The 14994-nt window shown below is 35.2% G+C and overlaps 2 protein-coding genes across 2 annotated transcripts; both read left to right on the top strand.

Moving 5' to 3' along the window:
* The first annotated feature begins 6080 nt into the window (after positions 1-6080).
* Positions 6081-9805, top strand: LOC113751353 (putative disease resistance protein RGA4). The gene is made up of 2 exons (XM_027295332.1): positions 6081-7710; positions 9348-9805. The coding sequence occupies exon 1, from the start codon at positions 6103-6105 to the stop codon at positions 6949-6951; it is 849 nt and encodes a 282-aa protein (XP_027151133.1). The 5' UTR covers positions 6081-6102; the 3' UTR covers positions 6952-7710; positions 9348-9805.
* Positions 7039-11266, top strand: LOC113752116 (putative disease resistance protein RGA3). The gene is made up of 4 exons (XM_027296254.1): positions 7039-7459; positions 7578-7710; positions 10875-10954; positions 11136-11266. Exons 1-4 carry the CDS (start codon positions 7039-7041, stop codon positions 11264-11266), a joined length of 765 nt encoding a protein of 254 aa, XP_027152055.1.
* The last annotated feature ends 3728 nt before the right edge of the window (positions 11267-14994 follow it).

Genomic DNA, 14994 nt, shown 5'->3' with positions numbered 1-14994 from the left:
GGTAGAGAATCAGAAGCAAAGAAAACAGCTTTTTAAGGAAATTTGCATTTTTTGTATGATCTCAACTTAAGCTTTGCATGGTTGAACGCTGAGTGTTGCTGCTTGTCTGACTTTAGATTCAGGCCTTGATGTTTGGGGTTAAAAGTTTTCGATCAAAGTGTGAAGTCCGCATACAAGAAAGGAAATGAAAGCTGCGGTTGCATCTTGTTTTGTTGTAGAAAGCTTGCAGCAGCAATGTCTTGTTGCAGGCAATGTTTACGTAGCTTTGCATGATTTTGCATGAAACTATTTTTGAAAATTTCACTTCAACCCCCCAAATCCCCTCTTGATTTACTAAGGCCCAATTACATTCAAATTTCTTGCAATTAGATCCTAGGATAGTTGCAATTGGAACCATGGCTTGACTTTTTCTTTGCTATTTGACCCTTTAAAGTTCCTTGAATGTTTTGATTGGGCTTGCATGGTTGATTAATTTTCGCAATTGGATCTCTTTTGTGTGATTGTGCCTTGATATGTTTTTTCATGTGAATTGTGGACAATGTTAATAGATTTCTAGGATCAAATCATGAAAGTTTGGTAACTTGGAAGCATTGGTGGTCTTGATTTTGTTTGATTTAAATTTTGCTTAGCTAATCTTGTTTCTAAAACTTTAATAATTTTCCATTTCTTCCTTTCGTGATTTTTTGCACTTGATTGCGATAGATTCCACCTTCAGCATTTCAATTTAGCACTCCAATTTAGATTCTTGAGACTTTTTATTTGAGACCGAGTTTTGCTTGCACATGCATGGTCCATTCCATATTTAATTTTTGTTTCATGCTTAATTTCCATTTGTTTGTGTTTAATGGTTGTTTTATGTGATTATTTGATAATTTAAGTGGTACCTTGACCTGTTTATTATTTTGGAGGGTAAATTAGTAATTTCACTACGTTAGGGCGTCGCTTCAAGGGAGTTACACTCTATCCCTCATTTTGCACTTCATTTGACCCTATGTGCTCCTACGTGTTATGTGAATATGCCTGTCTACTCCGCTTTCCTTACCTCCTTGCATGCATTTACTTGCTTTTTTACTTTTATTTAAGTTTTATGGGGTATGTGTACACCTCTTGGCTTGTAATAGATAGGGCTCGGAGAGCATCTGTCCATTTCCCCTTCCCCTTTATGCTTTTATGGGGTATGTGTACACCTCTTGGCTTGTAATAGATAGGGCTCGAAGAGCATTTGGTCCATTTTCCCTTCCCCTTTATGCTTTTATGGGGTATGTGTACACCTCTTGGCTTGTAATAGATAGTGCTCGTAGAGCATCTGGTCCATTTCCCCTTCCCCTTGGTTGCTTGTTTTTGTTGTTACATGTTAAATTGCTTTAGTAGGCTCTTGCATCTAGTCGAGCATGCTAAGTGCTACGTGCTACGTGTTTACGAGCGTTTTGGCATGTCTACTTGCTTTCATAACCATGAATGAATGGAATGGATGAATGTACGTCACCACACTAGCCTAATGCTAGTTGTGGCTTTTTTTTTATTATTAGGAATTCATAGAAAGGGCTAGTCCAACGCTAGACCCAATAGGATTTTTCCTTTGGTTTTTCATTAATGCATTATTTGCCTGTTCACTACATATCACGCATTTTCCTTAGTTTTATCATTTGGCATGATCCTCGAACCCCTTTCCCCTCATTTTAGGTTTTGCATCCCATACTAGCTATAGGGTTCATTTTGCTTGAGTGTCCCCTTCCGATAAGGGAAACGAGCGAGTGTGGCTACTCGATAGCCTTAGCACGCTAGTTTCGCCTTCTAATCAAAGGGAAAATCAAGTCACGATTTAGGTCTCCCCGTACCCAATATGCATGAATTCCCTAGGCTCATGCATTCTCAATCCACTCTATCATTACACTTTCACTTTTGTCTCATTTGCACACATGCACCCTTTTATCACTTTCACTTGCACACGAACACTTTTATCTTCACTCGCATACGAGTACTTTCATCTACATTTGCACACCTTCACTCTTATCTTATTACTTTTATCATTTTTTCACTTCACATAAACTCACACTTTCACATGGCATGCATTCCACTCATTTTTCACGTCATTTAGGTTTAGGTGTGACCTCTCCAAAAGGATCATTATTGGGCTTCACAATTAATGTGATTGGCACCACTCAACCTTTGAAGAGAAATTTCCCCCAATCCCCCTAGGTCTAGGGTTTTGCATTCATATAGACATATCCAATATGCGATACATACCATGGGTAGAAAAATTAGGAAAAATTGGTTTAAGTCACGCAACTAGCCTTGGCTAGGTCGAAGGGGTGCCTTGGATTTTTATCCTTGCCTTCCCCTTTGTCAAACGTGACCCCCGAACCTTTTTCTTTGGCTTACGTGGACTAGGAGTCGTTTTAAAAAGGGTTTTACTACTTTGTCTTTAAAAAACACTTTTTTGGGTGACTTGGTACACCCCAAGTCTATACCAAGTGGCGACTCCGTTTTTCATATTTAAAAACCCTTTTTAAAATTTCATTTGGCCAAATCGTCGCTTTCCAAAGTCCCATGGCCTTTTTACTTTTCATTTTGCACACGTTCACACCACACACCACACATCACCAACACACAGTTCACAATTCATTCGAAAAGTGGGGCGCGACAGCATATATTATATCATAAAAAATATTACAGTATTTATTCTAAATAATATTTCAAATAATACTCTATCCAAGCACTCTCATTAACTCTTGTGTCCCACCTTGCATTACTAGTAATATTTCGCGTGCTTTGCACACAATTTTATCACCCTAAAATATAGTACTGTTAGCTATTAAATTTTTTCTTAATTTTGATTGTCAATTGCATACTATAATATTTCAATATTTTGATTGTTAACCAATTATGTTGAATGCATTAAAGTCATAATTTGACTTTTTTTTGCCTTTAGAGAATTTATATTTTTTAATTGTGACAAACAAATATCAATGCAATCATGTTATATCAAAGTTATTGTACACTTTTAATATCATTATAATTAAACTATATAAAGGGTAAAATGTAACATCAATTTTAAAAGGAATAAGAGCAAATGAGTTTGTTTATATTAATTATGTAATTTAAACTCAACTATCATATTAGGGTCAATTTAAAAACTCCCCCTAAAGTATATCTATTTTTGACTTTGCCCACAACATTATTTTTTTTCACTTCATCTCCTAAACTGTTAATTGACTCCTATGTTGTGTGATGGTAATGTCAAAAGGATATTTATACCCTTAATAGTTAAATGCAGTAATTCTCCTATCTTATTTTACATTTTATGTTAGTCACTATTTTTTCTCAATTTGTTTATTTGTCACTAAAATCTTTAGTCAACTCCAATATTTTATAACATGAGGACAAATAATGTCTAAAAAATCAATATCCCTAGCATAGTATGAAAAAATTATGTGTTTGGATAGGAGATTATTTGGAATAATATTTTGAAAAAATATTGTAGCAGTGTTTTTAATGTGATGTATGTGAGATAAAAATATGGTTAAAAAGATTTTAAAAAATAGTTAGAAAATATGTTTGTGATGCAATAAAAAAAAATTTAGCACATAAACCACTATCCAAACACACTATATTTATAGATGTGGTCCTAGTAAATTTCATCCCACCTCTTTTAGATTGAGAGAAACATCTTACTAATTTCATGTAATAATGAGAAAAATAACAAAATTTGTTATTTGAAAAATTAATATGTGAAATTATAATGAAAAGTTTAAAAATGCTTGCATATTATCTATTTCTCTTTATGAATATGCATATAGTTTTGCTTTTATTTTAATAGTTAGATATTTTCTTTATATGGGTGTATACATTTTTTGTTAGTAATACTTAAAAAATGGAGAAGCATGGTTGATTTGGCTTTCAAAATTTTTAGGATCGTTTTTTAATATAGCATGATTAGACGCTATTAAAAATTATTTGAATTTCTAAAAATTTTTGTTGCATCATAAGCACGTTTTTTAATCATCTTTTTTTTAATCATATTTTTATTTCACAAATATCAAATTGCAAAAAGTATTACAATATTATTTTTAAAAAATTTTCAAATAATCTTCAGGGAAAAATGGCCAATTTAGTCCCCATACTTTCATACTTATGCCGATTTCGTCTCTTTATTTTATTCTTGGCCAATTAGATACCTTAACTTAAGATGCAAGTCTAATTGAGGCCCTTTGCGGTGGCGCCACCAGGAAATGTCAAGCAGGAGTGAATTGACTGTTGGGCTACTTTCGGAATATCACTTATGGGGCTTTAATAAAGCCAACTAATTCATAAGGTAGAAACTTTCACATCCCCGAGGGTAGAAAACACCCAAAAGAATATGCAAAAAAACATAGTAGTAACATGCAATCTCGTCTCCAAGTTAGGTTCTTCCATTGTCTCCATTGCAGCCTCATCTACTATCTTAGATTTGGGAGCTGGGGCTTGGAGAATTTCCTTCATCTTTAAGCTTATGATTCGGCTCATTTGGGCTCCGCCAATTTTTAATCTCTCGCCGAACGAGGATGAAGCCATTTTTAGTTTCTCCAACTTGTCCATTTTTTGTTTCTTTTTTCTTTTACTTGGGTTTGAATCTCTTTATGATGCTGGGCAGAGTGGTGGTAAGTGGGGGAAACTTTGAATAGCTCAAACCTCAGGGAGGGCAGGATATTTTTTGGCCTAATGGGAAGGATTTTGATACCATAGTTACGCGTGTCTACATTTTGAAAAGCGGTGGTGGTCGATGGCGAATTAGGTGGGGGAGAAACTTTGAACAGTGAAAGCTCCTCACTTTTATTTTAGTTTTGTTACCATATGAATTAGTTGGCTTTATTAAATCCCCATAAGTGATATTCCAAAAGTAGCCTTCTCTATGTGGTCAATTTCACTCCCGCTTGACATTTTCTGGTGGTGCCGCCACGAAGGGCCTCAATTGGACTTGCATATGAAGTTAAGATATCTAATTGGCCAAGAATAAAATAAAGGGACTAAATCGACACAAGTATGAAAGTATAGGGACTAAAGTGGCCATTTTCCCTAATCTTCAGTCCAAACAAACCCAATCTATAGACCTTTAATAATATTTTTATTGTTTATTATTTCACTAATAATTTTTATTTTTCCCTTATATATGTAAAATGAGCAAGATATTTTACGTCTATCTAAAAACCTGTAATTATGGAGATAAAATTTAACAAGACCTATATTCATAAATATACAATAATTTTTATTATTATGTTAGGGATACTGATTTTTTAAATATTATCTGTCTTGAGTGGTTTTAGAAACAAACAAACAAATTAAGAGAAAAATAATATTAGATGGTAAAATGCGAAACATGCTGTACCTTAAAGGGATTTATTGGAATTAATCCTTTGGGGTATAAATGTCTTTTTGACATTTTCATTACACAATGTTGGAGTTGACTAACGGTTTATGGGATAAAGTGAAAAATATGTTAGGGGATAAAGTGTCAAATTAGTTAAACTTGAAGTATGTGATTAACCCATTTCTCTCTTCATCCTACTCCTGACAAACTCACTCCAGCTAAAGTTTGAATTGGAAACGTCAAACTTAAACCCTTAAAAAAAGGAAAAGCAGATTTGACTAAAATACTAAGGGTGGGGTTGTTTTTCAAAAACAGCACTATAGCATTTCGTTTTTCAAATACAAGTCCGTTTGAATTAGTTATTTTTGGGGTTATTTTTCAAAAACTATATGAAAAACTTTAGATTTTAGATTTTAGTTTTATCAAATGCACCATGAGTATTATGGGCTGTATAAGAGTTCCAAATTTAGAATTGTTTTTACAAAAATTGATTAAAGGAATTGAAAAAAAAAAAGAATTATTCTATTCTAAAGCTCATGATCAAAATTTTACAAAGAATTTTAATATCTCACAAATGTCATATTTTGAATTAACACAATTACGTGTAAGCACGTGGGATCGAAAAAGCATTGACCCCACCGCCATTGCTCAAAACAATTGCCATTCAGCAGTAGTAGTACCAACCTAGCAACAAATCTCTTCCACCGTAGAGAAATCTTTCTCACACACTCTCCGTCTTTGCAAAGGAAGACCCAATGGCGGATGCATTTCTTGGTGCCACTATACAGTTTCTAGAGGGGAAAGCAATAACCTTGGCTTCCCAGCAGATTAGCCTTTCTTTAGCCTTTAAGAAAGATTTGCCGAAGCTGAAGAAAACACTTGCCAAGATCCAAGCTGTTTTTCATGATGCAGAGCAAAAGCAAGTCACCCTCGAGTACGCGAAGCTTTGGCTGAAGGAACTTGAAGACGTGGCTTTTGATGCTGATAATTTGTTGGATGATCTCAATTATGAAATGATTCTGCGCAAAGTTGAGATTCAGAAACAGGTGAAGAGGAAGGTATACTTCTCCTTCTCACTCTTCAATCCCATCAGATTTCGTTTCAAAACGGCAAATAGAATTCGAACAGTCACTATGGAATTGAAAAGAATTAATGAAGAAGCAAAGGGCTTTGGCCTCCAGTCACAAAATGGAGGATTAATGAAGAACAGAGAGACTAACTCTGTTACTATTGATTCAAGCTTTGTTGGAAGAGATGATGACCTCTCGATAATAGTGACAGGGTTGACTGCTGCGATTAAAAATGAAATAGTCCTGGTTCTTCCTATAGTTGGCATGGGCGGGATTGGAAAGACCACCTTGGCTCGAAAAGCTTTTAATGATTTAAAGATTGAAAATCATATTTTTGACAAGAGAATATGGGTATGTGTATCAAAAGATTTTGATATCAATAGGCTTTTTAGTTCGATTATAAAATCATTGCAAGTCCAAAAACCCGAAGCTGAGGATAAAAAGGCCAGAGTCAAGCTGCTAAAAGAATTATTGGATGGCAAAAAGTATCTAATGGTTCTTGATGATGTGTGGAATGAGCAAGCCACACTATGAAATGATTTTCTTGGGTCTTTGAAAGGTATCAGCTCATCCAAGGGGAATTCCATTCTTATGACCACCCGTCAGCAACAAGTGGCAGCCATGACAAGAATTTCTTCTTCTCCATGTTCTTTGAAAAAATTGCCAGATGATGAATGCTGGCTCATTCTCAAAGAAAATGCATTTGGTGCTGGGAAAGTGCCGGATGGAATGCAAGACATAGGATGCGAGATTGCAAAAAAATACCAAGGTGTACCATTAGCTGCAAGTGTACCCGGCAGCATATTGCGCAACAAGGGAAGTGATGAAAGGCTTTCAATTTTGGAGACTGGCCTTCAAAATTTAGGTGGAGATGAAAAGTTGAGTGTTCATCATCTTCCATCTCCATCGCTGAAAAACTGCTTTGCGTATTGTTCAATTTTTCCCAAAGACATTGAAATAAATAGGAGTCAGCTACTTCTAACTTTGGGCAGCAGAAAGATTTCTTCATTCAAATCCAAGAAACAATATGGAGATGGAGGAAGTTGGAGAAATGTTTTTTTCGATTTTGTTGGATACTAACTTGTTGCAAGATGCTGTGAAGGATGAGTACAGGAATGTCTTGAATTGCAAAGTGCATGATCTTGTGTATGATTTGGCAGTATCCATCTTCAATTATAAACCCTTAAGGTTGAAAGGAACTAGAACGTATTACGACGAGACCCTTTCTACTCGGTATCTTGCAACGGAGAAAAGTGACGAAGAAATACCATTTCCTTTGCATGAGAGTTTCAGGTACGTTACGACATTATTCTTGTCTGCAAGCACTTGAGCATCTCATTTTCTCAAACATTTTGAATCTAATGGAATGGATGGAAGCAGCATTTCATGATGAAAAAGATGATGGTATTTCCTGTTCTTGAGAAGTTAGAGATTAAGAATTGTACGCAATTAGCCATTGCTCCAAGTCATTTTCTGATTCTCAAGGAATTTCATGCCAAGGACATCAATCATGGATCAACCATAATAGCAAATATTTGCAGTCGAGTCAGCGCTTTTAACAGTCTGTCAATTTGGAATGTCAAAGAGCTCACCAAGCTATCAAATGTGTTATTCCAAAACAATCTGAATATTGCATTTTTCAAGTTGTACAATTGCCATGATTTGGAACAGTTGTTGGATTTCAGCTCTCGTGTTCAAATCCAAAACTGCCAAATAGTACCCGAGTTGAACCAATCATATAGTAATGTTGACAATATTAATTCTCAAGATCTGGTTGGTCTTAGCTCACTAGAGACCAGTAGATTTCCGTATTTGAGAATATACTAGAGACCAGTGTTATTCCGTAGATTTCCGTATTCTCAAGATTTCCGTATTTGGTTGGTCTTAGGTCACTATTAATTCACAAATCTTCTTAGTAAAAAGGGAGGAAATTTCCGTATTTTGGTGCTCGAATTTTATATCCTTTCCAGTAGATTTAGACCGAACACCTTCCTTCTCTATTCTAGACATACTATTGGAAATTAGTTTGTAGTATGAAAATTGATCTAGACTTGTGACATGATTTTTCTTATCATGTCTAGGAGTTTGATTCATGAATTTCCTATAAAGTTCATTGGTATTTTGATGTATCTTCTCAAGTTTATTAGTTCATTTATGGAACCACTTAATTCATGTACTTGGTGTACTAAATTCATAAATAGATATTAAGTGAAAATACATCTTCACACTGATGTATCTTCTCATGTTCATTAGTTCATCAAACTACTCAATTAATGTATTTAAAGTACTAAATTCATGAATAGACATTAAGTGAAGATATATTGTTGTATCTTCTCAAATTTATTAGTTCATATATTGGTGTACTATATTCATAAATGGACATTAAATGAGATTCACGTACTTTAACTCTTGTATTGCCTATAAATAGAGGTAGTTTAACCTCTCTTGTGGCAACTTGTGCTTAAGTTATTTTAGATTTGCAAAACCAACTTCTTACATCCTTCTCTTGTGAAAACTAAACTTAAACTTGCTATAGGCTAGTTTTCGTTTCCATTGTATCTTAGAGGTAATTTACCATATCAACCCGATTAGCAAGACTTGAAAATTCTCTTGAACTTCCCAAAAATTAGTTTAGTCAAGTTGTTGATATTATTCTTGTAATAACTTTGCAGTAGGTTCATACACTTGTAATTCCCATATTTCTCCAACACATACGTCAATGTGACAAATGAATTAATTTCCCCCAGAGGGAATCTTGGTTCTCTTACAAGGTTAAGAGGGTTGGAAATTGGACCCTTCTCAGAAATCATGGATCTGCATTCGTTCCTAGCCGACCACACCACCACTTGCCCTCCCTTTGGCATTTAAGTTTGTATGAAAACTTCAGCACATATCCTCCTTTGAAATTCTTGATTTAGAAGTTTTTGCAGTAAAATCATTGCCTGATTGGTTTGGGAAGCTTTCGTGACTTGTACAAGTCGGGCTCGACTATTGTGAAAGGCTAGAGAGTTTACCTTCCAACCAATCAATGAGAAGCCTCACCAAACAAAGATGGCTGCGGATTGAAGGTTGTCACCTTCTACAGGAAAGATGCAATCCAGAGAGCAGCTGCAGCAGCAACGACCCCAATTCTGAGTGGTCCAAGATCTCCCATATTCCTGAAATCACTAGCAAATTGAAGGAGTCTCTATGTAAAGTTCATGATAATGTAAATTTCCCAGTTAAAGATCCTCTGAATTTCTCTATTTATATAAGTTTCTTTCACCATTTCCTCCTCAAACTCTTTCTGCTAAACAATTGCTGCAAAAGATCTTGCTTGCTGCTAAACAATTGTATGTGTGAGAGAGAGAGATTAATATTTTATTTTTCCGGATGACTATTCATTTGTGGACTTTACATGGTGTCCTGCTCTGCCAAATAACTCTTTTCCCTCCTACGTTTACTTGTGGCTGCCCAAGAACTGAGATTTTGGGAGATCAGATGTATTTTTTGCAGGATACGTTTTCGTGTTTCCTTTTTCATCACTTAAATAATGATGTGATTTATAAATTATGGCTATGTTGTGAATTGCAGCTGAAATTTTTGAAAGTTCAATTTTTCCGAGCAACATGAAGTTTCTTCAATTTTGCTCATCTTGTTTTCTTTCTTCCCTGCTTATGCACTTAGTAGATATATTGCATATCCAGTCCTGGTTTATATCCAGGACATCTTTAAATTCAGTTCTGGACTTTTGTTTGTCCTACTCTGATTTTTTTTTTTTTTAATTTTAAATTCAGTTCTGGATTGTATCCAGGAGCGAAACTTCTAGGCAAGTAAATCGCTTTTAGCTAAAACAAAGTACTAGAACTTGTTAGCAATCAAGACTATCTTGGCTTGTCTTTCAATATTCTGAGGGAAATTACTATTACCCATGGTTTTGCATTTGACCGCACCATAATGCTCCTATTGTTTAATATTATTCACTTAACCCCCTGTAGTATTCTGTAAAGTGGAAAATAGACAGGGAAATCACCCGTAAAGTTGCCATTCATTCAAAACTTTTTCACTTATTAGTGCCTTAAATATCAAGAATTATCAACAAATAGTCAAGCTTGTCTTATGGTTGAACAGTCAAGTAGTGCCCTAAAGCAATTTCTTCATATATCTTCCAAATGGAACTTCCAGGTGAAATAACAGGCAATCTGGTATTTTAAATTTTACTGGGTATGCAGTGATTGAACGATGAAGTTTCATATCTTCCTTCTTGCAGCTGAATGCTGATATTACTTGTTTTTCTATAGTTAGCAAACCATAATACTTTGAGGTTGTGCATGCCTTAGTTTTGGAGATAGTTTTTATCCCCTACTGGGCTATACTTGTCTGTTGAACTATGTTACTAGCTACGAGATTACATTCTTTTATGCTGTTAATTCCCTAATGCAACTGTGGTTTGTCAGACAGTTGCTCTAGTGCTATAGATCTGATGAAGTCTCTACGCATAAGCTATTCTCCCAAGCTTCGGGCTATTACGAGGTTGATGTAAAAGCTAGATTACATGGTTAGTATCTCAAGGTTGCATAAATTTCTCGAGTCTATCTTAAGATATTTCTTATTTTGTGTCTTTAAAACAAATCAGGGTAATGGACTCTACCTGGAGAAGGCCAAATTTTTTGATGTAGGAGAGGTAATGTTTGACGCTAAAACTATAAATGAATATGTAATACATATCTTTCAATCAGGTACTGAATTTTTGAGGGGAAGGATCTACCCCATTGGCAATACAGTTCATGTGGATGGCAATCTCCTAGTGAAAAGGACTGTCCATGCAAATTTCTTGGAGTTTTTTGTCGAACTCTGCAAAAATCCTTAAGTCCTTTAAATGGGCAAGTCAAATACCTTGATGGTACTTGCAAACAAACTAAAATTAGAAAAACAACAAACAAGTAAAAAAAAAAAAAAAGAATGTAAGGACTATTCCTATTGAAACCAGTTTTCTTATAATATTTGAGGGATCTGAACAAGATCGAAAGTCTAGATACATCGTTTAAGATGGCTCGATCCCTTGAATGAAATTTGACTTGGGCTATATTGCAGGTGCAAAAGGTTTTCCAGTGGCAGTAACTTGAGATGCTGGGTTCCACCTAAGCTACTTGCACTCTTATGTTAGTATTAACTTCTCAAGAACTAATTCTACCATTTCATTCCTTTAAAAATCAAGCATTGATTGATGTTATTATCTTCTAAGAATTGAATTTTACTAACTCTTTTTATGCTGTACATTATTCATATTTGCTGTGCTTTGGACTCAGCAAGGCTTGGCATAAAATCAGTAACGTGGAATTGGAAATGCTGTTGACTAAGGCCTGATGGTAGCCCACTGTTTTTTGCTCACAAGACACACTGTGAATAGCTAAGGCAAGGCATCTTTTGAGGAACCTTTGCTATATTATCTAAGATTATGCAATGAGGATATGGATCCCAAGATTTAGGTCTTAAATTGGCCCAGTTCAAGTCATCATTTGCAGCTGGACTAGAAAAAGTAGGAAAACTTTTTTACTTGGGGGGATCTGTCTGGGCTCTCTCAAAAGGATGACTCTTGCACTTTAATTCCAAAATGAGAAGGTTAAGTTACAAGTCTGTGTGAGTGCAATGCTTTCTGCATCGGTTTATTCTCATTGTGCAACTCATTGTCTGATGTCATTTCTTCATATGGTCAAAGGCAATCCTAAGTCTAGTTTGAGAGTCTACATTCACATTGGTGAGTCCCTGGAAAATGTATGAGGAGGACAGATAGAGTTTCTTGAGGCTTAGAGCTCTTGCAGAAGCTGCATGAAAGATGATTCTAGCTGGCTGCAGGGATTTTCACTCATGAGGTACTTCTCTTTGTGATGAAGTTATACTGATTCAAGAAAATTTATTTGATTTTCACCGCCACTTCTGATTTATTCATGATTCCATCAAATTTTCATAATCAATAGAATCAAAGAGGTCTTCATGATTGCCATTTATTTTAAACTTGTATGAAATTGTGAATCCCATTGTTTACAAGGTAAATTACAAGGTAATGAACAGACAGATGGATAAGCCAATACATGGGAAAACTCCTGGTTGGATTTTTAAGTCATCATATGTCCTTACTCTTATAATCATGCATATACTTCTGAATCAGCTGCTTTCAATTTTTGGAGTGTAATTATTATTGCTCTTAACCTAGTGATGATCAAAATGCCTTATCACCTTGTTTGTCTCCATTTAGATGACAAATGCTGCAAATGAGGCTTGCCAGCCCTTTCAAAGAAATATAGCCCGATCGAATTGAGAAGCATTTGTCTGAAGGGTTCTAAGTTGGCACATCTGAAATGCTTGAGTGGTAACTTTCCTACCAATCCATCAGAAGACTCCCTATAGGGTGTGAATCTTCTTATCTGAACGGAAGATGATGGAAGATGATGTCATGAGGGCAGCTGCGCCAACACTGAGTGGTGTAAGAGTTCAAAGCTTTTTGTACTTTGTGATTGATCATTTTTTAATTGGATACGAAGTTGTCACAATTTGCTCAAATTCTAAGGAACTCTGGTCTACAGCTGTCTCATTCCTTGTTTAACTGATCTTTAGATATAGGCTCTGAAGAGATTTCACATGGCCTCTTGTACATATCATATATTTATCAGTTTATCATCTGCTTCAGTTTAAATTATGCTTCAGATCAGTCAACTCTGTGCTACATACTCTGCCTGAGTATATTTCATAGATTTGAAAAATCTATTTGGAGTTGGGACTTTGTTGGATTATACACTGGGACTGCTTGCTAGAATGATTTTGACACTTACTCTGCAGTTTCCCCTCCACAATAACTTGTCTGCAATATGATCTAAATGATGAGTTGGATTTGCAATATTTCAGTGTCAATTGTATTCTGTATGTTTCTCCGTCAGGAGGGAATTGTTTCACATAAGTGGGGATTGCTTTCACAATAACTAGTCATGGTCATAGAGATTGTAGATATTCCTTTTGCTCTTTTTTTTTTTTTTTTGGATCCCAATTCTTTTTGAAATTCTAAATTCTCTCACCTCAAGTGAAATAAGGAATATATGTAGGAAAAAAGATCATTGGAAGTACCTTTTATTTTAGGATTACTCTTTTAAAGATCATTAAAGGGTCATTAGTATCACTTGAAATTAATATTGTAATCTAATCTTTATTGTGCCTCTGTTATCCCTTTGACTTGCTGAAATGGGCATGGTCACAATGAGATCTTATCTGGCTAGGAACACTTAAAATGTAGTATTAATAACATTTTAGTACTCGTGCAAAGGCCCAAATCCTGTATTATATTATTCAGCATGTGTGTTAAGTTGCAGTTCTACAATCATATGCATAATTATTTTAAAAGAAAATTTACTGGAGCTCATACTTACGTTTGTTGACTGAACAATTACATGAAAATATTTTTTTTTTTTAAAAAATAGATGGGGATTGATTTTTTTTTTTTGGCTTCTAGGAAGGATGCTCATAATGCTCAAGATCATTGGTTTTAATATAAATCTTTCCTTGGGTGGTCAAATAAAATGATAAGTTTACTTCTTCCAAACTTTTAGTGTTCGAGAATTGAGATTGTTTAAGACTATGTTAACGAAAGAAATTTTGGGATATTTTTACAAGTCAACAACTGAAATGTCTTAAAGTTTCTCCTTTTTCTTAAGGCAAGATAAATTTTGTCAACTTAGGGTCTGTTTGTTTGGGTGGAAAAGGTTTTCTGGGAAACATTTTTCATATTTTTCGTTGTTTGATTGTCAATTAATTTAAGAAAATAATCTCTGGCAGAAAATAAATTACATTCATGGGAGGAATATAATTTCCTTATTTATCATTGTGAAGTTATTTTCCTCAGCCTTCTTTTCACATAAGGATTTTTGACATCAGCAAACCAATCCGAGGGAAAATACCTTTCATTCCCAGCATCTCATCAGGTAAACTACTCCGGCATCTCTCTCTCTCTCTCTCTCTCATTTTTTTTCCTTTCATTCCCGAAGAACCCCCATTCCCGCTTCCTCCGGCGTCAGTCCTCGGTGGCGATCACCTCCTCCGGCGACACTATCTCAGCGGCTACCACCACATAATCTATACACTCACAAGTCATTTTCATTCGACAGGTTTTTTTTAACTTTCAGTTTCTCGTCTTCACGCACAAACACCTTCACTGTGTCTGTATATACAATTGCACACAAATTTCGTCTGTTTCCTTTCGAAGTTGGATTTGAATGACATTTTGTGGGTTGCTTTTGTTTTAGTTTGTTCTTACCTGATTAGGGTTAAATCTGATTTGATTGATGCTAATGAATTAATTTGGCTGCTGAGTTTTGGGGGTTTTATGATTCTTGGAATCAGAATCCGGGTAGGGTAGGGTAGTGTTTTTCTTACAATCTGGTGAGACCATTTGTGACAAGATTTCGCTGGGGTACCACTAGAAGACAATTGGATACTTTTTCTTTTTTGGTTGAAGTTCCTGTACCCCTTTTGATGTTGGAATTAGATTGATTTCAATAACTAGCTTGAGTTTTCTGCTTTTGGGTAAACACCCGCTGATAACAAGTGCCA

Source organism: Coffea eugenioides, chromosome 11 (assembly GCF_003713205.1).
Source record: "Coffea eugenioides isolate CCC68of chromosome 11, Ceug_1.0, whole genome shotgun sequence".
Classification (NCBI taxonomy): Eukaryota; Viridiplantae; Streptophyta; class Magnoliopsida; order Gentianales; family Rubiaceae; genus Coffea; species Coffea eugenioides.
The sequence above is the reverse complement of the archived record's forward strand: the minus strand, read 5'-3'. Positions and strand labels throughout refer to the sequence as shown.

Bases quoted from the DNA above. Each gene is read 5' to 3' on its own strand.
- LOC113751353 (XM_027295332.1), top strand. From the start codon at position 6,103: ATGGCGGATGCATTTCTTGGTGCCACTATACAGTTTCTAGAGGGGAAA.
- LOC113752116 (XM_027296254.1), top strand. From the start codon at position 7,039: ATGACAAGAATTTCTTCTTCTCCATGTTCTTTGAAAAAATTGCCAGAT. The intron at 7,460-7,577 runs GTTGGAGAAATG...ATGATTTGGCAG, and splicing joins ACAATATGGAGATGGAGGAA to TATCCATCTTCAATTATAAA. The intron at 10,955-11,135 runs GTTAGTATCTCA...TCTTTCAATCAG, and splicing joins TGTAAAAGCTAGATTACATG to GTACTGAATTTTTGAGGGGA.